This window comes from Tenrec ecaudatus, chromosome 9, assembly GCF_050624435.1.
Source record: "Tenrec ecaudatus isolate mTenEca1 chromosome 9, mTenEca1.hap1, whole genome shotgun sequence".
Lineage (NCBI taxonomy): Eukaryota > Metazoa > Chordata > Mammalia > Afrosoricida > Tenrecidae > Tenrec > Tenrec ecaudatus.
Window position 1 is genome coordinate 111,490,247 of NC_134538.1, and position 26,187 is coordinate 111,516,433.

Below are 26,187 nucleotides of genomic sequence, written 5' to 3' on the forward strand. Positions count from 1 at the left end.
TCTTAGGAACTGAGACACCACTCCTCTAGCCGTCTCCAGGCGGGTCCGCCCACATAGGAGTACCTGGCGTGAAGACTGTGGTGCATGCTGCCCCGTGCTCAGCACAAAGTTTCATTTATTTGTCATTAGAAATAAGTATTTCACAATCTGTAATGACATTTCGTTTATGTGTTTAACCACTATGCTTTAATGATGTTCAATTTGTAACAATGAAAATACATCCTGCCTATCAGATATTTACATGACGGTTCCTAATAGCAGCAAAATGACAGTGATGAAGTAGCAACAAAATTAATTTAATGGTGGGGGGTCACCACCACATGAGGACCCGTATGAAAGGGTCATGGCCTTAGGGAGGTTGAGAACCACTGCCTTAGGGGGAGAGTTCTACTCTGTCTGGCAGGGTCATGCTGAAATGGAATGGAATCGACTCCATGACACAGAACAGCAAATATTAGTAGCTTAGTAATTTGTACATTTGGGATTTTGGATTAGTAGTTGTTCCCAGACTTTAGTTGTCAAAAAGTGTGTGACAAAATACTAATCTTGTTTGTCTGTATTTTAAGTGTGTATGAATAGACACACTTGTATCAGGTTACTGGTGATGACCAAATGGGACCAGTGGGTTTTTTGGTTTTGTTTTTTCTCAACCAGGGTTTCACGTTTGGGAAAGCTGGAGAGATCCTCACCACAAGACTTCGGTTGATGGCTTTTAAAGCAATGCTAAGACAGGTGAGTATGTGCACCGGAGGATGCCCCATGCTTAGATCCATTGGATAAGTTTTTCAGTATCCAAAGACCACTCAAGGTTCTCATGGGAATGAGCTTAATGTATGCCTTTTCTTCAGGCTTGTTCTGCAGTCATCTCTCTGTGTGGGTACTAGAACTGAGAGGACCTCTAGCTCTTCTCTGTAGCCTACACAGACCCTCGTACTCATCCACTGAGATTCCAGGATGCCCTTAAACCAAGGGAAGGGCATGTTGCATTGATGTGCACCACTGAAGGATACTAATTGTAGATTTCCCCAGATGCTCGTAGTTGGGTTCTGTTTGTCTTACTTGACCTTTGTATTCACATTAACTCATTTAATCATTCCCTTCTATGGAGGTCGGTAACTGAGCCTGTGATGCGCTGCCTGTCCTTTTGGGAAGTTCACAGTCTAGTGCGGGATGTGAGGGAAAGGGGCAAACGCGAGTTCTCTGTTTTCAAAATCCATTCAATTGGCACGAAGTGATTACAATCCTGTTCACAAAAGAGCCCAGCCAGTCTTACCGATTTGAAGCAAATCTGAGTTTACAATCTTTCTTTTCAGAATTGTGTTAATGACTGCTGTGTAGAGAAAAAGTATTTTATACGAAAAAAGATGCTACGAATAAGTTGCTTATAATTAAAATTGTGTCGAAGACATAGTCTTTTGATCCTTGTTCTCACAAAGAGCACAAGGAGAAACCAAGACCCAAGGCAGGTTTGGAAAGAGTGTGTCTAGCAAATGCCCAGCCCCCTGGTTTCTTCCTCATGAGGGAGAAGTGTGTGTCATGCAGATTGTGGTGTGTGTGTGCATGTCCCATAGGATCAGGTGAAGCTGTCTGGGAGCCAAACTACAGTCTGGCTGAATCCATTCCCCTCCTGGACCAGTGATGCTCTCGGCCTCATGGCTGCAGCCAGGGCTCTGTAACTGCAATGCGGGCTCAGTGTGGATATTTCCTGAAGGTCATAACTGTGGGAGGTCTCTTTTGCTTTTCCTTGGCTTGTTTTAATTTTGAACTAATATAAAAGTATCTTTTGTGCCTTAGGACATGAGCTGGTTTGATGACCACAAAAACAGTACTGGTGCACTTTCTACAAGACTGGCAACGGATGCCTCCCAAGTCCAAGGAGTATGTAGACTGCACACTGTATTTCTGTTTGGCACAGTGTAGAGAAACATAGCACATAGGATACTCTCAGCCGGAAATAACAGAACACCCAACCAAACTGACCTAAACCATGAGAGAGTTCAGGGTTAGACTGCAGGATTGATTGAACAATTGCCTCAGCGTCATCAGGGAGCCAGTGTCCTGCTGTCTCTGAGTTGGTGCCCATCCTCAGTAGTGGCTCCATCCTCAAGGCTGGTTTCCCTTGTGGTCATGGGATGCTACAAGTCACAACCCTGTGAGAAAGCGTGTACACTCCTACTTCAACCACCAGACCAAAACCCTACCCTTAAATCTAATTTTGAATCAGAGAACGCATGCCCTGGCTGGCCTAGGTCCCCACTCTCGCACGTGAGACCTGGTTTTCTGAAACTTGTCCCTTCCTCACAATGGGGACGACGGAACAGCAATGGCCACTGTAAGTGCCCTGATTTTCTGGGTGATGTAAGCAGCAATTCGTCCCCATGCGTGCTTTTAGGAATACTGGTGGCACAGGGCACTAAGCGCTGGGTGGGCAGTTCAAGCCCATTAGATGCTCTAAGGAAGAATGATGAGGAACTTGTCTCTGTAACTACTGATAACCCCAGAAACCCGACCACGGAGTTCTACTCTGTCCTATGGTGTCACAAGGTGACAACGAGCATTGGTTTGATGTGTATGCTTCGTGGTGGGTGTGTACGTTTAAACATGGCTTATGCCTTTGAAGCAAAGGGTCTTTAAAATTACCAGGGTACCTTGGGGTTCAGGACCTCTGTAAGTGGTGCCCTCGGGGGAAAGTATGTCTCACTGCGTGCTTGCACAGTGTGGGCACCGTGCGGGGTGGAGGAGAACGAGGGTGAGTCGGCCAGAGCATCTCAGGAGTTCAGCAAGGCCAGGCGGCAGGCTTACTGCGATACCTCGAGCAAGGGACAGCAGGCACCCCTCACCATCATCGTCAGGCGGGGGGACCCGGGGCCTTGGAGCCCAGCGCACAGCTGCTCTTCCCTTCTTCCCAGGCCACAGGAACCAGGTTGGCGCTCATTGCGCAGAATACCGCTAACCTCGGAACCGGCATTATCATCTCATTTGCCTACGGTTGGCAATTAACCCTTTTGCTGCTATTGGTTGTTCCGATTATCGCTGTGTCGGGAATTGTTGAAATGAAAATGTTGGCGGGAAATGCCAAGAGGGATAAAAAAGAACTGGAAGCTGCTGGAAAGGTGAGTCACCTAAGCCTTCAGTTAGAATAAGACTCTCTTCGGACATGTTTCCATTTGAAGTGCTTAGCATGACATGCATATTTTAGTAATGTACTATTTGTGCTCCCTATCACTCTCTGCACAACTTATTTTAGTGCATTAATAATGCCTAACATTTGAATGTAATTAATGTATATAGCTTTTTAGCCTATAAAAAGCACTTAATATGTAGTTTCAGAATGAACTTCTGGGTTTTAAAGTACATTTCATCTTTTCTGGAGGGACTTTAAGTGAATCATGCAGGGTAGAACATTTGCCAATGTTTGAGAGGGTTTTTTTCCCTTCTGAGATGGGACTCCTGTATTTAAAGTGTACGACCACCAGGTGGCAGTAACGCCTTGGATTTTGGATTGGTCTGCTTACAATGGCAAAAGGATGACCATTTATTGGCGCCTTTACTGTTGCTGGATGCCTTCAGGTTGGCTGCGACTCACAGCAACCCATGTACAACAGAATGGGCACCGCTCAACCCCGCACCATCCTCACAATTGTTATGTGTGACCCCCAACTGAGGTGCCCATCCATCTGCCCCTGACTGTGTACCAATTACTGTGCCAAGTATTTCAATGCACTGTCTCATTGGATCCTCCCACTAGCCCTTTGAAGCTGGCATTACCTGGTTTTACAAGTGAGGATGCCTGAGTCTCAAACAGAAGTAAGAGTCAGACTGGAATTCAAATCCAGTTGTGACAAATTCAGAGCTTGGCTTCTACCCCAGATGAGCTACTTGAACCCACTGGCCGCTCAGTGGGCTGCCCCACATGGTTCACAGCCTTGGAAACTCCGCGGGACCTTTGCACTCCGCCGGCAGGGTTGCTGTTTGCCAGAGCCCACGTGGTAGCAGTGGCTCAGGAGCTGCACCATCTGATCTCTTCAAATGTCTTTAAACGTGTCTAACGATAAACCTGTGATTTACATATAAATGTATTTAAATATTTACACGTAGACTGCAGTCATGAATATTTTTACTCTGATTTGTGCAAATGTGCTTTATGGAAAGAGCATTGGAAGGTAAAGCAGATACTGAATATACATGGTGATGCTGTTTTAAGACCTCGACACTCTACAGAGGCCTTTCCCAGCGTGACTGCAATGGGCCTTCCCCACAGCTATGTGATAGGGCACGTCCCTCCCCTCACAAGGGAAGGAAGCAGTCGCGAGTTGAGTGACCTGAGAGAAGACGTTTTCTGTACGTCAGCAACGTCTGCTGAAGCCCCTTTCCCATCTCTTTACGGGCACGGCCACTCAATGCAGTGCTAGGACCACTCCCAGGTTTTGACTAGAAGGTGTCCTGTTCATGTCCTCCCAGCATCCTCTCCTGAACAGAGCTCCCTGGGATGGTGGTGACTCCTGGGGTGAAGCATCTCTGGGTCTGGAAAGTCCACGAAGGGCCTCTCGCTTGCTGTAGGCACCTTTGGACATCGTATCCCTGGCCTCCACTTGTCACAACTAAACGCCTGAAGTAAAAATGAAATGCATTTTGTATCCTTCCCCCCTGAATCCCATTTCGTCCCACTGTTCAGAAGTGAAGATTGTTAAGTAGGTGGAATGAGAACCAATTTTTCTTGGACGAGTTACGTGAAAGAAAGCATTGAAAATGACTGGCAGCACAGAAAATAGTCAGAATTTTGGCACAAGTAAAGCAGTTAGAATTCAGCACTGTGACCGACGAAACCCAAACAATGGGTCGTGAGCCATGGCCTTGCTACTCCGTGTGTGGGACCGGGAAGCCCTGACCTCTCTGGCCCTCCCTTGCTCCTTCTGGGAAAGGAGGCGTTATACTAGAGAATGTGCCAAGCCCCTCCCTGCTGAACCTCTGCTGTTCCAGGCGGTCCGAGGAAGAATGTCGCAGCGTGGCCCGTTTGGAGTTATTTTTAGTGTTCATTATAACCTAATAGGAATACGTGTATACATTTACATGCATCAAAAGGGGTATCCCCCCCACAAACAGAATTTTTTTCAAAGCCGTGTATTAAATTTTTTTTACAAAACAACCTTATTACCTTCAAAGTACTCTCCATTACACTTAATACACTTGTCAAATCTGCAATTCCACTCTTGGAAACATTTTTCAAATGCATCTGTTTGGATGGCTGACAGCACCTCCTTTGGTTTTTGCCTTCCCCTCTTCTATGTCGTCAAATTGCTGTCTTTTCATGTTCCTCTTCATTTCAGAAAACAAAAAGAAGTCACACAGAGGGAGGTCAGGTGAGTAAGGTGAGAGGGGCAAGAGAGGCATGCTGTTTTTTACCAAAAACTGGCGCACTGAGATGGCTGTGTGAGCAGGTGCGCAGTCCTGGTGGCAAACAAATCTGGCCCTTTTTGTTGCACGCTGTTATGCAGTCTTTCCAGAACCTCTGGATAGAAAGCTTGATGAACAGTCTGACCTGGTGGAACGAACTCCAGATGCACCATGAGCCAACATTTTCATCCCTTCAGGAAGTTGATGGACATCCAGACCAGGTTTGTCATTAATCGACATTTCACCTTTCTTGAAATGAGAAAACCACTTGTACACTTGAGTTGTTCCCACAGCGCTGTCCTTGAAGGCTGTGTTCAACATCACAACAGTTTCTGTGGCTTTTTTCCAGAGCAGGAAACAAAATTTCAAGGCCACATGCTGTTCTCTTAAATTGGCCATCACACACAAAAAAACGCGGTTTGAGCAAAACTGCTTTTATGAAAAAATGTACTGTGACCAGAGAGAACCTTCCCGGCGATGCCACTGGGTGCACTAGCTCAGAGAGAGTAGTTTGATGATTGCCTGGGGGGGGGGGGTGTACAACCAAAGCTCCGCCCAGCAGAGCTTTTCCTGTTTGTTTGTTTGTTTGTTTTGTTAGGAGGGGAGGCCACACCCTCATATAGACCTGCTCTCACTTACTGGCATGTTTAGATTCCAAGTGCCTGCTTGTTGTGCAACAACCAGAGTTGTGCAAAACTTTATAGTAGCCTGGGCCTAACAAGGACTGTGTTTGAGGACTTATTTGAGCCTGTCATGCTCAGTATGTGACAGAATGATGATACGGGATCCATGTAAGACTTCTGGCTCCCAAAGCTGATTGCAACAAGGTCGAGGTCAAGCATTTCTCCACCCTCCATCCCTTTTTGTTCTATTCTCTCTACTTCTGTGACTGGATTCAATAATTCATTACAATGTCCGCACCAAAAAAAACCCAAAACCCTAAAACTCACCTTCTCCTCAAACTTTTTAATCAGGGGGCCAGTTCACCCTCCCTCAGACCGTCGGAGGGCTGGACTAAAAAACAAACTATGAACAAATTCCTATGCACACTACACATATCTTATTTTGAAGTAAAAGACAAAACAGGGCAAAAACACCCAAAGGGCTGAATAAATGTCCTCAGCGGACCACATGTGGCCCTCGGGCCATAGTTTGAGGACCTGGGTATACTGCTTACAGTGATGCTACAGGGCAGGGAAGAAAGGGCTGCCCTAGTGGGTTTCTGAAGGTGTAACTACTCACAGGAGTAGAAATCCCCATCCTTCTCCCTCCGAGTTCCTGGTGGTTCCGAACTGCTGATTTTGCAGCTAACAACTCAACTCATAACCACTATGTAACGGGAGCCTCCTGCCCATGCAGAACTCACGAATGATTTTCACAATGAAGGGGCTTATAAGGGAAGTTAATGGGCTACTGTTCAGGGAGAAATACTCAGGATGCAGCCCTGCAGTCAGGCCTCTCTGGCCCTCAGTCATTTCCCCTGGGCTTTGCCCTGCTCCAGCTCTGTGGGGTTACACCTACATGCTCAAAGGGCAGGGCACTCAAACATAAGCCTCGGTCTATAGACACTTAGCTCCAGTTCTGTGGGTCAGCAAACTCATATGTCCCGGTTAAATGGCCAAAGGCACCTCCACAAGCCAGCCTTCTGCCCCAGAGCACTCAGCTCCGCGGGTTCAGAAATCAGCTACTCTTTCTCATGCTTTGGCTCCTGGGTCTGCTGCGGCTCCTCTGCTGAATCCTCATGGCTGTCTCCTGGATCAGGGAGGTTCAATGTGTACTGATCTTGAGGCCCAAAAGACACTTCTGTCTCTTCCCTTTTGCTGCCAGTATTAGCTCCCCCTTCTTGATTCAGAGATGTCTCGCTTCATACCCAGCAAGGTGGTAATCACAGTGAACCCTGTGAGCGACACTAACAGCTGCAACATATGATCCAATCAGTATCTCCCCTCATCTTCTTATTCAGGACCATCAGGAAAACAAAAGTCATTTGATGCTGTAGCTAGAAGAGCCATATTAAATAATTAATTGCCCTGCACTGTGCATGAGACGTGAACAGATGAAAATAATCATAATCTTATGATTCTTGATGACATACTAAATTCCTTAAACTTAATGTTATATATTTCAAAAATAAATGAAAACCAGAGAGAGCCACACCCCAAGGAAAATTCCCTTTTCAACTGATTAGCTTCAGTTGAACAACTTCAGACCTCTAAGTGGAGGATGACATCAAATCAAAAAATGGAGGATTACTACGTCATTACATCACTGCCAAATTACATCATTGGATAACTGCCAAGCCAATGAGAATCACACCCCAGCCACGTTGATAGAGAACCTTAACCAGGATGCATCACTGGCACCTCACACTTCAGCCCTCCAAACTGACAGAAATCCCCCTGCTATCGAGCCTGTCCTGACTCCGAGCGATCCCCTGTGGGTCGCCGAGACTAAAACTGTTTACGAGAATAGAAATAGTAGTCTTCTCCAGCCAGGGCTCTAATCCACTGACTGAAGTATATTGAGAGTACAAAATAGTCGGACAGGAGTCTTTGCCTGTTAGCAGAAATGTGAAATCGCAAATTGTAGTGAGGAGTGGCTAGCATCCGTATGTGCACAGGTTTGGATTGCTTACCGTCTATGCTGTGTGCTGAGAAGTAGGATGGCAGGTGACTTGGCTTCCAGCAGGCCTTGTCACCATTGCCGACACGCCGATGCTGCTGGAGCGCTTGGTGAAGGCTGGAGGGACTGGCAGAAACATCAATTGTGGGAGGGGAGAGATGGTAAGTGACAAAGGAGAAAGTGGAGCAGGCCCTGTCTGGTCTGCTGTAACTCCTACCTGAGCATCAGAAGCAACTGTCTCGGAGGCAGCTGCCTCCCCCGATGGTGTAGGGGTTATGTGTTGGGCTGTGATCCACATGGCAGGTCGAAAGCAGCGGCCACTCCGCGGGCAAAAGGCTGGGCTTTCTACTCTCATAACTAGTGACAGTCTTAGAAATCCACCGGGGTTCTCTGTGAGTCAGCATTGACTCAATGGCAACGAGCTTGGGTTTTGGTTTTACCCCCCTGCTGCTGCCACTGCCTGGCTATGGGGCAAAACCTGAAAGCCCACCCCCCAGAGCCAAATCTTCTGCCTCCGCTGCCTGTGTGTGTGTGTGTGTGTGTGTGTGTCCATCCCATCCAGGGACCATGGTCCAGGGCTGCAAGCGTCTAAATTTGCAGACTTTAAAACCATTAGGCTTTGGTTGTGTTTTTAATACACAAAAGGAGAGCTGCTTTCCCTTGAAAGAAAGAAAGGAAGAAAGAAGGAAAAAAAACAACCCTATGGCACCACAGACATATTTACGTAGCCAGACTTTGACTAAATAGATGCTATGTGTGTATAACTCATATGTATGAGATATATCTTACATAAAATCCAAAACAAAATGTACGCTACCATCGAGTCGATCCCAACTCATGACGACCGTATATAGATGTGCACACACACATACATATAAACCCACAGCCATCAGGTAGATTCTAACTCATAGCAACCTTATAGGCCAGAGTGGAACGGCCCTTTGGGTCTCCAAGACTTGAAAACTTTATGGAAGCATCTCTTTCTCTGTCAGAGCTACTTGTGAGTTTGATTCACTGACCTTGAAATTACTAGTTCAATGCACAACCCACTATAACACCAGGACTCTATGCAATTGGACATTTTAAATATTAATTATCAACAATTTGGTCATAGCACAATTTTGCTTAATCAATACTTGATTTTTTTAAATGAAGGCTTTTAAAAAATCATTTTATTGGGGGCTAATACAGTTCTTATCACAATCCATGCATACATCCATGTGTCAAGCACATTTGTACATTTGTTGCCATCATCATTTTCAAAACATTTGCTTCCTACTTGAGCCCTTAATATCAGCTCCTCATTCCCCCCTCATGAACCCTTCATAATTCATAAATTATTATTTTGTCATATCTTACACTGTCTGACATCTCCCTTCACCCACTTTTCTGTTGTCCATCCCCCAGGGAGGAGGTATATGTAGATCCTTGTCATTGGTTCCCCCTTTCTACCCCACCTTCCCTCCACCCTCCAGGTATTGCCACTCTCACCACTGGTCCTGAAGGGGTCATCTGTCCTGGATTCCATGTTTCCAGTTCCTATCTGTACCAAAGTACATCCTCTGTTCTAGCCAGATTTGTAGGGTAGAATTGTGATCATGATAGTCGGGGGAGGAAGCATTTAAGAACTAGAGGAAATTTGTATTTTCATTTTTGCTACCCTGCACCCTGACTGACTGGTCTCCTCCCCGCAACCCTTCAGGAAGGGGTGTCCAGTTGCCTACAGATGGGCTGTGGGTTTCTGCTCTGCACTCACCCTTATTTACAATGATGGGATTTTTTGTTCTTTGATGTCTGATGCCTGGTCCCTTCTTCACCTCATGGTCACACAGACTGGTGTGTTTCTTCCATGTGGGCTTTGGTGCTTCTGAGCTAGGTAGCTGCTTGTTTATCCTCAAGCCTTTAAGACCCCAGATGCTATATCTTTTGATAGCCAGGCACCATCAGCTTTCTTCACCACATTTGCTTATGTACTCATTTGTCTTCAGCGATCGTGTCGGAAAGGTGCGCATCATAGAATGCCAATTTAATAGAACAGCGTGTTCTTGCATTGAGTAAGTCCTTGAGTGGAGGTCCAATGTCCATCTGCTGCCTTAATACTAAACCTATATGCACCTAGATAATGTAAATATAAATATATTAACATATGTACATGGCTGTATTTAGACCTCTATAAATACCCTTTGTCTCCTAGTTCTTTCCTCTATTTCCTTTTACTTTCCTCTTGTCCCACTATCATGCTCAGCCTTCATTTGGGTTTCAGTAATTTCTTCATTACATTGCTCTTGCTGAATCCCTACCTGGTCTCTCATACTCTCCTTGCCACTAATTTTAGATCACTTGTTGCTCCCTTGTCCCTGGGTTGGTCAGCAACACCTCCTTACCCCTGCCTCCCTCTCTCCCATGATCCCCTCGGAACCATTGATCCCATTGTTGTCTCCTCCAGACTGTTCATCCAGCCTATCTTATCTGGATAGATCTGTAGAGATAATAATATGCACCAAAAAACAAGGCATAGCAAGACAGAGCGACAAAGAGCTCACAACGATGACAACAACAAAGAAAACCAATGGCCCATGAAAGAATAAATTAATTTTTTTAAAGAAAGAATTTTAAAAATTTTTAAAGAAAGAAAATCCTGTAAATAGATCAAGGTCTGATTTTTGACCTCTAGGCGTGTCCTCCAGTCAGGTCTGATGGGGTGCCATGCTCTGGCCCCAGAGTCTGTCCTTTGCACTCCCTTGGGAGCTCCCTGCTCTGCTCCCTCAGTTGCTCTGCTGCAGCACGTCTTTAGTGTTTTGCTTTGGTGTCATGGGGTCAGTCCAGGCCACTCCCGACAGAGTCTCCTGTGTTGTTCCCCGTAGGGCCCTGGGTCAGCGAGGGACATTGTGTCTCATAGTGGGATCAGTCGTATGGTCCACTTAAAGAAAGTCCTGCAAAATATGCTAAATTACTACTTGTTGGGGAAAAAAACCCCCAAAACTCCCATTTACCTGGTGGTAGATGAACCATGGCTAAAAGACTCTTGTCACCTAGTAGGTATGGGTTGGGCTGCTGACTACGAGGTCAGCAGTTCAAAACCACCAGCCAGTCCTCTGGGGCTTCAGCTCAAACTGACCAGCTGCTCTGTACTCACATAAAGAGTTACAATCTCAGAAACTCGCAGGTGCAATTCTACCCTGTTCTGTGAGCTCACAAGGAGTCAGAATTGATTCAATGGTGGTCAGGTTTTTGAATTTCAAAATTTTGGAAAATGGGCTATATCTCTATTCCCAGTTTCCCAGGAGTATGCTGACTCCCGGGCAGTGTAGGAGTGATAGAGGGGTGTTAACCCTCGTGACCCACACCCACTGCCATCTCGTTCATTCGGACTGGCAGCGACCCTCTGCAGGGCACAGTAGCACTGCTCCTCTGGATTTCCAAGACTGTAAACCCTTTTTAAACATTTTATTGGAGGCTCTTATAGATCTTGTATCAAGTGCACTTGTACATATGTTGCCATCATTTCCACAATATGTTCTTTCCACTTGAGTCCTTGGTATCAGCTCCTCTTTCCCCCCTCCCTCGCCGACCCTCCTTCCTGGTGAATCCTTGATCAATTATATATTATTGTTATTTCGTATCTTACCCCATCCATTGTCTCCCTTCACCACATTTCTATTATTTTTCCCTCGGCGGGGGTTGGGGGGTGGGGAATTATACATCCAACCTTGTGATAAGTTCTCTCCCCCCCCCCCCCTACTTTCCTGGTATCACTACCCCCACTAATGTTCCTAAGGGGTTTATTTGTCCTAGATTCTTTGTGTCGAGAGCTCATATCTATATCAATGTACATAATCTGGTCTAGCCAGATTTGTAAGACAGAACTGGAGTCATGATAATTTGAAGGGGGAAGCATTCGAGAACTGGAGGGATGTTGTATGTTTCCTCGGTGCTATACTGCACCCTGACTAAATCATCCCTTCCTTGTGACCCTTCTGTGAGGGGATGTCCAATTGTCTACAATGGGCTTTGAGTGTCCACTCTGATCCCCTTGTTAACATCGATATAATTGCTCATTTGGGACTGTGTTAGACAGGGTTCTCTAGAGAGACAAAAGCAGATTGCTAATAATTATATATATTTACACATATAGATAGATATATAACATAAGAAATAACCAGTTGATTAAATTGTGAAGCAGTACAAATGGCTCAGTGCAACTCCCTCTCATGAGACAGCTGTGAGACACTGGCAGCCCTTCAAGACTTGAAGATGTATATTCCAATTGTGTGGTGAGGTCTTGAAGGAACCCCAAATTACAGTGACACACACTCAAGTACTCCCTCAATGCAAGAATAATTTCTTCTCTTAAATTGGCATTCTGTGATGCTCACCTTCAACACAACTGCTGAAGACAAAGCGGGTAAATAAGCAAATGTGGTGAAGAAAACTGTTGGTGCCCAGCTATCAAAAGATATAGCGTCTGGGGTCTTAAAAACTTGAAGGTAAACAAGCAGCCATGGAGCTCAGAAGCAACAAAGCCCACATGGAAGAAGCACACCAGCCTGTGTGATCACTAGGTGCCGAAGTGATCAGTTATCCGGCATCAAAGAATAAAAAATCATATGCATGCTCACCTCCATGATACGATCCCTGAAGACAAATGGATGCATAAGCAAATGTGGCGAAGAAAGCTGATGGTGCCCAGCTATGAAAAGATATAGCATCTGGGGTCTTATAGGCTTGAAGGTAAACAAGCGGCTATCTAGCTCAGAAGCAACAAAGCCCACATGGAAGAAGCACACCAGCCTGTGTGATCACGAGGTGTCGAAGGGATGAGATATCAGGCATCATCAGAACAAAAAAATCTTACCATAGTGAATGAGAAGGGGAGTGGAGACCCAAAGCCCATTTGTAGGCCACTGGAAAACCCCTTGCAGAGGGATCTCAGGGAGGAGGTGAGCCAGTCAGGGTGCGATGTAGCAACAATGAAAAAATACAATTTTCTTCTAGTTCTTAAATGCTCCCCCCCCACCACCTATCATGATCCCAGTTCTACCTTGCAAGTCTGGCTAGATCAGAGGATGTACACTGGTACAGATAGGAACTGGAAACACAGGGAATTCAGGGTGGATGATCCCTTCAGGACCAGTGGTGTGAGTGGTGATACTGGGAGGGTAAAGGGAGGGTGGTTTGGAAAGGGGGAACCCGTTCTGGGGGATGGACAACAGAAAAGTGGGTGAAGGGAGACGTTGGACAGCGCAAGATATGACAAAATATTAATTTATAAATTATCAAAGGTTCATGAGGGAGTGGGGAGTGGGGAGGGAGGTGAAAAAATGAGGACCTGATGCCAGGGGCTTAAGTGAAGAGCAAATATTTTGAGAATGATGAGGGCAGTGAATGTACAAATGTGCTTTACACAATTGATGTATGTATGCATTGTGATAAGAGTTGTATGAGCCCCTAATAAAACTATTAAAAAATTACAGCAACACAGTCCATAGGTTTGGTGTCCCACAGGTAGTGTAGCTTGCAATTTGAGGCACAGAACAAGCAAGGCAGCCACACACTGGTCCGATGATCAAAGAGCAAGAGACAAGAAAGGCAAGGCTGGCAGAACCATTTATCTCTCCACCCTTCAATTAATCCCACACAATAAACTAACTACCTCCGGGATTTTTTGATACCTGATACCTGATCCTGTTGACACTTCATGATCACACAGGCTTGTGTGCTTCTTCTATGTGGTCTTATTTGTTCCCCTGCCAGATGCCACTTGTTTGACTTCAAGCTTTTAAGATCCCAGATGCTCTATCTTTTGATAGCCAGGCATCATCTGCTTTCTTCACATTTGCTTATGCACACAGTTTGTCTTCAGTGATTGTGTCAGGAAAGCGAGTATCAGAGTGCCAGGTTATCAGCACAAAGTGTTCTTATGTTTAGGGAGGCCTTGAATAGAGGTCCAAGAACTCTGCTATTTTAAGTATAACATATACATATATGTACATTGGCCTATATCCCTATATTATAAATTAATGTATTTACATATATGCATGCCTATACCTATACGTCTATAAGTAGCTTTTGCCTCCTTGTTTTTACCTCTCTTTCCTTGTACCTTCCTCCTGTCCCACTATCATGCTCGCCCTCCAGTCAGCTCTCAATCATTCCCCTCTGATACATTACACTTGATTGAACCCCACCCGCTATTATGCCCTCCTTGCCATCAAATTTAGGTCCCTTATTGTTCCCTCGCCCCTGAGTATTTTGGCTCCCCACTCCAGCTCCCCACTCCCTCCTCTCCCATCTCCCCCCAGAGCCTCCAGTCCCATTGTTTTCCCCTCGGGATTGTTTATTCTGCTTATCTTATATAGCTAGACGTAAGACTACAAACCTTTCTAGCAACAAAGAGCAGCTGGTTGGTTTGAACTGAAAACCTTGTGTTTAGCAGCTCAATACCTAGCACACAGTGATATGAGAGATCCTTCATTTTTACACACACACACACACACACACACACGGTCATTAAGTATATTCCGACTTCGAGCAATCAGGTGCACAGTTTTTGCGGCTTCCTCTTTCACCTGCAGAGAAAGTGGCTGGTGCCTTTGTACAAACTTTTATCAAATAGCGTCGCCAGGCACCTTTCATCCTCGGAGAAAATGAAATAGGGCACAGACCCCATTTAACATTGAGAAAGACGCAGGAGCTTTCTGTGCCAGGGCTAACCTCTTCTAACCCACAAAGCACTTAGTCCATGACCAGAAAAACCCATGGCTGACGATGAAGTCATCGATAAATAAGCTCAAATCCTTGTTGTCCAAACCAACTCTTGCATGCTAGGCAAATTACTCATTCTCTCAGTTCCTGCATCTGCTTTAAAAAAAGGAACGATATTATTTATCACACAGGAGTGTTGAGAGGCTAGATGAAAGCATGGCGGGAGAGGAGGTAACATCTGGCACATGGCAAAAGCTCAGTAAGTATTCTCTACTCTGGCTGTTAGTGCTACAGATTAGCTTGTCAGTTGTAATAAAGTTTGAAAGCTATTTAGCCTAAAGAAATGCTGAGTTTCACTTGGTTACAGCAGCTTGAGGGAGGAGGAAAAGTTTTATCTCCAAGGTAATAAAAAATTAATTAAAATCGCATGCTCTCTGTTGAGTTGAATCTATTACAGAAATAGGAATTCGCCTGAATAGCTAGGTCAACCTGCTAACATCAGTCAGCAGAGGTGTGGTGTTAAGAAAACGGGTCTGGCTGGTTTGGATAAAAGGGATTTAACATAAAACCATGCAGAAGAGGAGGAGATACACCCAGTTGTGTGTCAACTGGAAAGTTAGCTGCCAGCTCCTCCCTCAGAGTCATAGCTTTCTCTGCTTCGCATCTCCCTGGCCCTTCTGTTCTGTGCCAACTGCTTCCTATTCAGACCGGCTCTCCACCCACGCCCACCACGGCTCCCCAGGGCTGACCCGAAGCCCAACAGCCCTGGGAGCCCTCTGCTAAAGCAGCTGCTCCGGGTCTAGGAGTCCGACTGGGTTGTCCAGCATCTGTCAGGTGCACCTTCCATGTTAGTCAGTTAGGGCGGGATGAGCAAGGCCATGTTGTTCTGATATAGACAGTTTCTCCAAGAGAGGGCAGGGCCTGGAAGGCACTAATTCTATCTCCTATATGCTATTGTTATTTAACACCGAGTCAGCGCCAACTCTGGGAAGCCCAGGTGCAGAGCACTGTTGCTCCATGGGCATTTCCGGCTGTGACCTGTCAGAAGCACATCACCATGCCTGCCTCCTGAGATGCTTCTGGCTGGGTTTAAACTACTAGTCTTTGGGCTAGTAGTCAAATCTTTAGCCATTCATGTTACCGACAGACTCCCAATAGCCCATGAGACATCATTTAGTCTAGTTCTGTCTCCCAAGGCTCCTACAATACCCAATGACGAAAGAAAAGTCCCCCAAAGATTGTGACTTAATTGTTCGTCAGGCTGGGAATAGAACCAGTCACCTGTTCTTGCTACAAGCTGAACCTGGTGTTGCCACCTCCCTGAGTGACTAAGCAAATAAACACTGTCCTTCAGGCTTGGCACAATTAGAAATGTTTTTAAGATTATCAGCTTTATTCTAGAACTAGTTTTGAAGAACATAATACCCCCACCCCCACCCCCAAAATTCTGCTGGGTGGAGCTTTTGTAGTGCACATTTTTCCTGCTAGGTGAGCTTCAAGCAACTTGCCCAGAGTTAGTGCCCCCAGTGGCCTGAGAAGGTTCTCTCCGGTCACAGTGAATTTTTACATAAGAGCAGTTTCCGTCAAACCGCGTTTTTTGTGAAGGCTGATTTAAGAGAATAGCACACAACTGTGAAATTTTGTTTCCTGCTCTGGAAAAATGCTGCAGAAACTATTGTGATGTTGAACACAGCTTACAAGGACGGTGCTGTGGGGAAAACTCAAGTGTAAGAGTGGTTCTCTCCCTTCAAAAAGGTGAAATGTTGACTGATGACAAGCCTCACATGACTTCCCTGAACAGGTGAACATGTTGACTCGGGGTGCATTTGGGGTTCCTTCATCAGGCCAGAATGCTAATCGAGCCTTCTATTTAGAGGTTCTGGAACGATAACGTAACAGTGTGCAACAAAAATAGGCCTGATTTGTGGCAGATGGGCGACTGGTTTTGCCTCCATGATACCTGTTCACACAGCTATCTCAGTGTGCCATTTGGGGGCAAAAAAAAACAAAAACAAAACAACAGCCTGCCTCTCGTGCTGCACGCTCCTTACTCACCTGACCTCAATCCGTATGACTTTTTTGTTTTGTTTCCACGAATGAAGAGGAAGACGAAAGGACAGCGATTGACGACACAGAAGAGGAGAAAAAAACGAGAGAGTTGCTGTCAGCCATCCAGACAGATGAGTTTGAAAAAATGTTTCCAAGCATAGAATCGCAGATTTGACAAATGTATTAAGTGTAATGAAGAGTATTTGAAGGTGATAATGTGGCTTTGTGAAAAAAAATTTAAATACATAGCTTTGAAAGAAAAAGTCTGGTTTAGTTTGGGTACTTTTACTTTCCGAACTGAAGGCATTTAAAAGCCGTCAATATAGCCTTTAGGAGTCTTTCGACTCCATCCTAAATATTCTATTTGCAATTTCCTTCCGAAGTCAAAGCTTCACTTCTAATGAAGTCCGATTCTGTGTTACAGATTGCAACGGAGGCAATAGACAATATCCGTACAGTGGTGTCCTTAACGCAGGAAAGAAAATTTGAATCAATGTATGTTGAAAAATTGTATGGGCCTTACAGGTAAGGAGCAATATGATTGTTAATGAGAACCTAGTTCTTTCTTAAAGCTGAATTATTATCGCCAGAAGGGAATAAAAGTGGGCTTGTGCCAAACAATGATATACCGTATATACTCGAGTGTAAGCCGCGTTTTTTCAGCACATTTTCAATGCAGCTTTTGTGGTAAAATTAGGTGCCTCAGTGGATATTCGAGTCAGCTTATACTCGAGTGTATACAGCAATTAGTGCTGCCCCTTTCCAAACAATCAGATCACTGCATAGAAAGCATATTTTTGATTAACTGGGCCACATGACTGGGTTTTTACAGCTCTTGTAAAGATGGCATAGGTTGGGTCTCCAGGAGGAAAATGGCACTGAGGCTTGGTCACCACTGCAAGCAACACGAATGGCCCATCTAAGTCTTTCCGGATAGACCTCCTTTTACAGAATTACTGTCTTCAGATATTTTCTTTGGATTGTGTGAGCTGATGCAAAGATGAGACATATTATTTGTAAAGTCATTTGGGTTTCCTGAATCAGGTCCAATCCACTTTGAGTACAAAGACTCAGCCTGTCTCACCGATCGATCAATTCAAAAAAACATTTGTTTTTATAAGTGGATTTACTTTAACACTCACAAAATTGAATACAACTTGAGCAGAGTTTTGTGGAGTGGAAGAATGGTTATGAACAGACAAATTTGAAGAGAGATTCTTGAAATTATCAGTGGATTTCATTTCCTTGATTATGTATGTATAATTCTTATGAAGTTGAAAGAATACAAGTACATTTATTTGATTACTATTTAACATAGATAATGACCTATGACATTTTTATGGTTTATTTTGAACTTAAAGACCCAAGAATAGATAGCTGCAGTGAATTATTAACTTATCTATAATTAAAGATTCAATAGCATTGTAGAATGTTCATTATTGGAAAGTATGATAACTCCATGTTCAGAGCACATAAGTTAAACCATCCATATTAATAATACTGTGCATTTTCTCTCCTGCCAGATGCCTTCCTTCTAATTTGAGAGTAGATAAAGTGCAGTTCTTTAGGAAGACTTAGAGGTCTAATAAAGCGTATACAATGTGAGGTCTAATTAGAAATGGTGCAAAACAAGTTTAAATAAAAGTAAGTGGAGCAACCTATTTAGGTAATGGAAAATCTTCTGGTATTTGCCGACATAAACTTCAGAAACCCTGCTGTGTGAATCTGAAATATTTATGTTGCTATAGGAGGCAACCACTAGTATAGGAGAAGTTGAGCATCAGCAAAATCACATATAAGTTGTCACATATAAGACATATATCACATATAAGACAACTTAGACATCCTAAAGAGTTTTGAACAAGTAGTTAGCAATATGGGAGTTGAATATTTGAATCATCAGATATTAATATGTAATCGTGATAGCAACTATCACTTGGACGACTTGTACAAGCCAGGCGCTCTGCTAGGCATTTATGTTACTTTCTTCAATTCTCACGATAATTCTGCATTGTACTTATATGATCCCCGTTGTACAGATCAGGAAACTAGTGCTGAGAGATGTGAACCCACTTACCCAAGGACACATATCTGGAGGTAGAATTTACACCCAGGTCTCCCAGACCTAGAATCCAACTTTTTTCCACTCCAGTGTTTTTCACGTAAAGCAGGCCTACACCTGTAATGTGTGCATGCAGATAAGGCGCATAGGAAACTACTGCATAAGGGAGGGCAGTTTTCCCAATGCTGCAGGATGTGCATGTTATCTGCCTAAGTACACGATACAGTGGTACGGAAGGCTGAAAAGAGGGTTATGAATGTATTCGTCATTTGTTTTTCAGGAATTCGGTGCGAAAGGCACACATCTATGGCATTACTTTTAGTATTTCACAAGCATTTATGTATTTTTCCTATGCTGGCTGTTTTCGATTTGGTGCCTATCTCATTGTGAATGGACACATGCGCTTCAGAGATGTTATTCTGTGAGTACCTTTAACAATATTGAAAGTATTCCGCAGTATGTTTACCATGAGTCTATATGAAATTTGGAGTAAAAAATGACTATATGAAATTTGTCATAAGGCGGGTCAGGAAGCTGAATGGACCCGTCTTTGACCTCAAAGGCACAGAAATCCGCCAGCACTCCGAAAATGACTCGCTCATCAGAGTGGACTACATTTACTCAAACTCACAAAGGCAATCATAAACCAGAATCTTAGTGAGAAATAGAACTCCACTTTGGAAGCCAGTAGGTGTCCTCATTGCAAAAGGTTAGCAAAAATAAACCATCATTACAAGGTTAGTGACCATGAGCTGATGTCAAAGAGATAAATAATTTACTATTTATCTGCAACTGAAAGGTGTCCTTGGCAACCAAACAGGAATGTTTGACTGAAATCTGGCAAAGTCAGTGTGTCTCTGCCTCTCTCTCATAACCAGTTGTGTGAGTCTGGGTCGACTAGAGAAACAAATTCATAGACACTCATAGGTGTATAAGAAAGAGCTTTCTCTAAAAGAGTAATTGTTCATTAAGAAAACATCCCAGCCCAGTTCAGATCAAGTCCCATCAGAAGGCAGAGGACAAGAAAACCTTTTGATGGAGTTCAGCTTGCAGAGTCTGTTAAGTGTAGAATGGTTCAAGGTCAAGATAGCTTGAGAGTGGAAAGTGATTTTGAAGGTGCAAATGGAAATATCCAGCTGGAAGCTACAATTTAGAATGTAACTTAGTATCTAGCAAAACACCATTGAGAAAATTGGCCCTGCCAACCCCCTCCCCTCCCCTCCCCTCCCAGACAGCTTTCATGCTGAAACTAGATTACGGACCGCACACTGGTGGTTCACTACTGTTTAAACATTCACTATTTGATAGCCAACCTTAACATCGAGTGTAAACTTAGAGAGTGCCTCACTGCATACCCTCCTGTGTGCAAACAAATGCATTTCGATGTCTTAATTTTAGAAGTTTAAGAAGATGTATTTTAGTTTTAATATTAGTAAATAGCAGATATTTCTCCCTGCCTTCCCCCCCCCCTTCCTCTGGAGGAGCTCTGGTAACATAAAAAAATAATAACTTTGTCAAGGTATAGTTCTCATTCAACTTACTAACTCTGAGTTGATGCCGACTCATAGAATCCCTACAAGATAGGGTGGAATTGACCCTGTGTGTCTCAAAACTATAACTTCTTATAGTAGTAGAAAGCCCCATCTTTCTCCCAAAGAGTGGCTAGTGATTTCAAACTGCTGACCTTGCAGTTAGTAGCCCAACTATGCCATCACTAACCATTATGCCACCAGGGCTCTTCCTGTTAATTAGCCCTTTATATTGAGCTAGATATAGATGTTCGCCTTTGGATAACTATGTTTCAGAGGACCATCAAGTAATTATTTTAATTGTAATAGAAAGTAATGTCATTGTAAAAGAAACCAAAAATGGAAGTCTGGCCCGTAGAGCCCTAGTGTGGTACTGATCCAGCCACATGAACATGGTATACTTATACCAGCTCTAGAAAATTAGTGGAGATGACAAATCAGATTCAGTTATAAATGACTTCCTGAAAGCAAAAAAAAATTGGGGGATTTACATTAACGATTGGGTAGAAGAAGTGTCTAAATAAAACCAGATGGTAAATAGAGAGAGAGAAAATATCAGTCTTGGGGAGTAAATCTTGCCTTTCTGATTTCTTTTGTTACCAGATTTTCATAGAAAACAAGTATGAGGGGAGAGGGAGAGTTTGTGATTAAGGACATAATAAAATATAAAAGGGGATGATTGAAAGGATTCAGGAGATACATACTAGTAAATCATGATTATGTGCTAATTTAAAATATTTCTCTACTTCTCTTTAGGGTGTTTTCAGCAATTGTGTTTGGGGCAGTGGCTCTAGGACATGCTAGTTCATTTGCTCCAGACTATGCCAAAGCCAAGCTGTCTGCAGCCCACTTGTTTATGCTGTTTGAAAGACAACCTTTGATTGACAGCTACAGTGAAGAGGGCCTAAGGCTTGTGAGTTCTGCTCTGTGTCTGCTGTGTGGCCTCTATTTCCCCCCCAAAGGTGTGCTGTCACCTACATTGTGGCCCAAGGCCAAGTCTGTCGTGATGACACTGAGAAATATTAGCTTACTTTGTGCTACTGACATGGCTAATCTTTGGCCATTTTCCTGTCATTTATACTCTTCCTCAAATAAGGAGAATCATATTTTGTGGTCAGTGTTTGAATTGAATTAAATATTATACCTGATCATTTTATAGGTGGAGTCAAGGATTCTAAAGTTTGGCATATAAAAGTTTTTGTTTTTATTTTAAAAAGGAATGCACTCTAACCACATAAATAAATTTCCATGAAAATGGTCATTTCTTTTTTTTCCCCAGTCATTTCTACATGAAGATGTATACATGTAATTCTGTCATGTACATGCAATTATTTTATTTTATAATGGTGGAGTTATGCTTATTAAAAGAGCCACTTTATTTGCAATGGAATTAATCCTATACTCCCTACAAAAAAAAAAGGAAAGCCGGTGGCACTGGGATAAGCATTGGGCTGCTCCCGGCAAGGTCAGTGGTTCAAACCCACCAGCTACTCCTTTGGGGAAAGGTGAGGCCATCTGCTCCTGCAAAGATTGACAGTCTTGGAAACCCTACAGAGCAGTTCGGCTCTGTCCACCAGGGACTATGAATCGTAACAGACTTGACGGCAATGAAGTTGTCTACAAAATTAACTTGAACTCAGATCTGAATGGTTTTTGCCTGACACAAGCTGCTGCTTATTTTAATGGTGGGGGGACAGCGTGAATAAAGAGATTAGGTTACAGGCCTTGTCTAGGTATTTCATGTTCTGAGACAAATCCCTGAAATTAAAAGGTGTCACTGCCCCCGAAATCCTAGGCCTTTGCGCAGCCGCTGGCCTTTGGTTGCTGGCATGGCTCCAGCCTCAGACACCAGTTGGAAAATGTTTGTCTTCAATGAACCAGAAACAGTTTCTATAACAACTCTCTGTAATGTGACTTTTAAAAAATCTAGTCTAACATGCCTTCATGCCCCATCTATACTTTGTATAGCAACAGTGTTGCCAACATAAACCCTTACCACCCTGCAATGTCCATGAATTACCTGCTTCTCTTCCCTGGTGTTGGTGAAGTTCCCTTCAATAGCACTTCTTACTCCTGTGATAGCAGACCAATTGTCTCAGCAACCTTTAACATTTCTTAAAGGGTAAATTTGAGGGAAATGTGACGCTCAATGATGTCGTGTTCAGCTACCCCACCCGGCCGGACGTCCCCGTGCTCCAGGGACTGAGCCTCTCGGTGAAGAAGGGCCAGACGCTGGCGCTGGTGGGCAGCAGCGGCTGTGGGAAGAGCACAGTGGTCCAGCTCCTGGAGCGGTTCTATGACCCGATGACCGGGACCGTGGTGAGCGTTTCCTTAGAAACCTACTTTAAGCCATATTTTGCAATAGAGCCGTAATGGAAAAGCCTGGAGTAATGAAAACCTACAATCAGCACATGCTATCAACTCCCAGCTAGCACCCATGGCCAGATAAGTACATGGGGACAATAGGGCGGAATGTCTAGAAGTTAGCCTCAGATAGAAAAGCAGGCTCTCAGGCTGATGTCAGCCCTGTCGGGGGATCTTTTGAACCAGCCTGCCACTGCTAAGTGCCCACTCAGTGACTAAATGATAAGGATTAGCGGCAAATTCTTGTTAGAATTCAAAGCAAGCTCTGACACTGGTGTCTTCCATTCCTGCCCTATGTGCTTTGACTGTCTCCTCTCTCTCACCCTGAATTCAGGTTTCTTTAGTCCTGAACCTCACGCCCTATCATCTTTGTATACTCATTGCTTTTCTGGTATCCAGAATCTCTTCCAGGAGGAAAGACCTGCCTTTTACTGGTAACATGCGCTTCCCGCTGCATTAACATGCACTCATTGACCTAGCCCAGTCCTGGCAGCCCACTCCCATTAATAAACCCCTGAGTATTAACGGTCGTTCCAGCAAATGTTAGGCTTCCACGGTAACAATTGCTGTATGTGTATATACAGGCAACCAGCTTTGTAACACTTTTCAGGTATGGTGTGCTAATTAATACTATGATAGAAATTATATCCTTCTCAAGAGAGATATAAGACTAGTTGGGCTCTTGGTGTCTAGCTGTGTTAGTCCGGTTCGACTAGAGAAACAACTCCAGAGACACTGATCTGTGTGTAAGAGAGAGCTTGAGGTCAAAGAAAACATCCCAGCCCAAGCCAGATCAAGTCCATAAGTCTTCTAGGAGTTCAAATGTCCAATACTAGCCCACACATTCCTCTTCAGACTCACGCAGCACATGTAATGATGCTGAATACAGGAAGATCACAGGTTGGTGGGCGCAGTCTTGTGGCTCTAATGTGAGCGGAAGCATCTCAGTGCTGGCTCCTCAACAGGAAGGGGAAGCAGAGAGAGAGTGCACCCCTCTTCTAGGGAGGAAGAGAAGAAGCTCCCAGAAGCCTCATGAGAAGGCCATGTCCACAAGGAAGCATCATCAGGCTGTGTCCTGTTTGACAGGCTAGACTCCTCCCCTTCATTCTATATCAAGTTGATACAAGATTATGTAATTACCACACTAGCCCTGGTAGTGTAGTAGTTATGCATTGGGCTGTGATCCCCATGGTTGGCAGTTCAAAACCACCAGCAGGTCCTTGGGAGAAAGACTGGGCTTTCTACTCCCATAAACAGTTGCAGTCTACCGATGAAGAACACAGCTTTCCCCCAGATCCTGGATGCTTCCTCCCCCCAACTACCATGATCCGAATTCTACCTTGCAGGACTGGATAGGGCAGAGGTTGTACACTGCTGCATATGGGAGCTGGAGGCACAGGGAATCCAGGGTGGACGATACCTTCAGGACCAGGGGTGTGAGGGGTGATGCTGGGAGGGTGGAGGGTGAGTGGGTTGGAAAGGGGGAACTGATTAAAAGGATCCACATGTGACCTCTTCCCTGGGAGACGGACAGCAGAGAAGGGGGGGAAGGGAGACTCCGGATAAGGCAAGATATGACAAAATAACGATGTATAAATTACCAAGGTCACATGAGGGAGGGGAGAGAGGGGAGGGAGGGGAAAAAAAAAAAGAGGACCTAATGCAGAGGGCTTAAGTGGAGAGCAAATGCTTTGAGAGTGATAAGGGCAAAGAATGTACGATGTGCTTTATACAATTGATGTATGTATATGTGTGGATTGTGATAAGAGTTGTATGAGCCCCTAATAAAATGTAAAAAAAAGAAAAGAAAAAAACCAGTTGCAGTCTTGGAAACCCACAGGGGCTTGCGATGAGTCAGCACAGACTCCATGGCAAGGAGTGGGGTGATCCCTCCACCAATAACCTGTCTTACTGTGAAAGAAGTTGTTTCCTTGGTCTCTAAAACACAAAGCCATTCTAGAAGCACCAGGCCTCCTGCTTGTAGCAAAGAAAACAAAAAGTCTTCAGAGCCAGCCGCCTAGAGTAAAACTCTCCTCCCCAGGACACTGCCCTTTGGGCTTGTTCACTTTGAATTGAACTCTGGTCTTTCACAAAACATAAGTAGGGAAAGGTTTAAGGCTAGCTAGCAATTCTCATGGAGAAGAGAAGTAGGACAGGCTCACCCAGCACTCATTTGGAAGGGGCAGGTGGAGCGGGGAAGGGCATGCTTCCCATCAGTTTGCCTCCGTGTGCTGGAGGAAGGGCCAGGGTACCCAGGGAACAGCAAATCTGATTGGGACATCTCGACGGGGCACGGAAGACTCAGAGGAAGATAATGACAACAGGAGAACAATCCAAGTCAAACTTAGCAGGAATCGTTTCACCATATTGCAGCTTTGATTAAGATGGGGATAGCTTAATCACCATCAAAAACATCCTGTTGACCTCAACAGGGTAAATGCTTGGAGCCTCTGAGGTTTGCCTTCTCATCACTGCTGTGGGTACGCAGACAGTGGTCTTCCGGATGCTTAGCCTGTTAACTTCTTGTGCAGGGTATCTATGTTTTCTTCTCAGGTTTATAGATTGTGGGCTTTGGTTTTCAGCTCCTGGATGGTCAAGAAGCAACGAAACTCAATGTGCAGTGGCTGCGAGCGCAACTGGGCATTGTGTCCCAGGAGCCCGTCCTCTTTGACTGCAGCATTGCCGAGAACATCGCCTACGGAGACAACAGCCGCGCTGTAGCCCACGATGAAATTGTGAGCGCAGCCAAAGCAGCCAACATCCACCCCTTCATCGAGACGCTGCCCCAGGTGCGTTCACTGATAGCTTCTTAGGCTAAAACGAGAATCTGCTGCCAACTTTTTTTCACCCAAATTAGACACCAACAATAATATCTCGCAAGAGAATGGAAGTTTATGTCTGATGATTGTGGCTTTGGGCAGGACACTTAACTTCGTAATGCCAAGTTTTCTTATTGCCTAATATGAATAGTAGCGATACTGCTTCCTTCGTATGCATGGGGTGGGGTGGTCCAAAGCACCCTCTCTCGGATGATCACTGGTGGGTGTGGGCTGCAGTCATATTGTTAATTTTTATTTGCTTTTTGAGATAATCATAGAATCACAGAGCGTTCTAAGGAATCATGCAGAAATCTCTGTGCCCTTTGCCTCGTTTCCTCTAATGATAACATTGTTCGCATCCTCAGAATATTATCAAAACTATGCTGCTGACAGGGAAACAGCCCATGGATCTTAATCAGATCTCAGCAGTTTTACTGGCTGCTAGTGAGTGTGAGTGTTCACCTACTCCTCCTCACTGATTGAATTGCACCTTATCTAACATCTCACATTTACAACAGTAAAATAAAATCAACCATATATACTCGAGTATAAGCGGACCCGAATATCACCTACTTTTACCACAAAAAATACATTAAGAATGTGCTGAAAAACTCAGCTTATACACGACTAAATACGGTTCTTA

At 44.4% G+C, this 26,187-nt stretch overlaps 1 protein-coding gene across 1 annotated transcript in view; it reads left to right on the forward strand.

Moving 5' to 3' along the window:
- ABCB4 (ATP binding cassette subfamily B member 4) overlaps positions 1 to 26,187 on the forward strand; it is a 96,021-nt gene that overhangs the window by 64,800 nt on the left and 5,034 nt on the right. The window contains exons 19-26 of the mRNA XM_075558461.1: positions 655 to 732; positions 1,795 to 1,878; positions 2,910 to 3,113; positions 17,195 to 17,295; positions 19,113 to 19,253; positions 21,118 to 21,274; positions 22,483 to 22,680; positions 25,308 to 25,514. Of these exons, the coding sequence (XP_075414576.1) occupies positions 655 to 732; positions 1,795 to 1,878; positions 2,910 to 3,113; positions 17,195 to 17,295; positions 19,113 to 19,253; positions 21,118 to 21,274; positions 22,483 to 22,680; positions 25,308 to 25,514 (1,170 nt within the window). The remainder of the gene's footprint in view (positions 1 to 654; positions 733 to 1,794; positions 1,879 to 2,909; positions 3,114 to 17,194; positions 17,296 to 19,112; positions 19,254 to 21,117; positions 21,275 to 22,482; positions 22,681 to 25,307; positions 25,515 to 26,187) is intronic.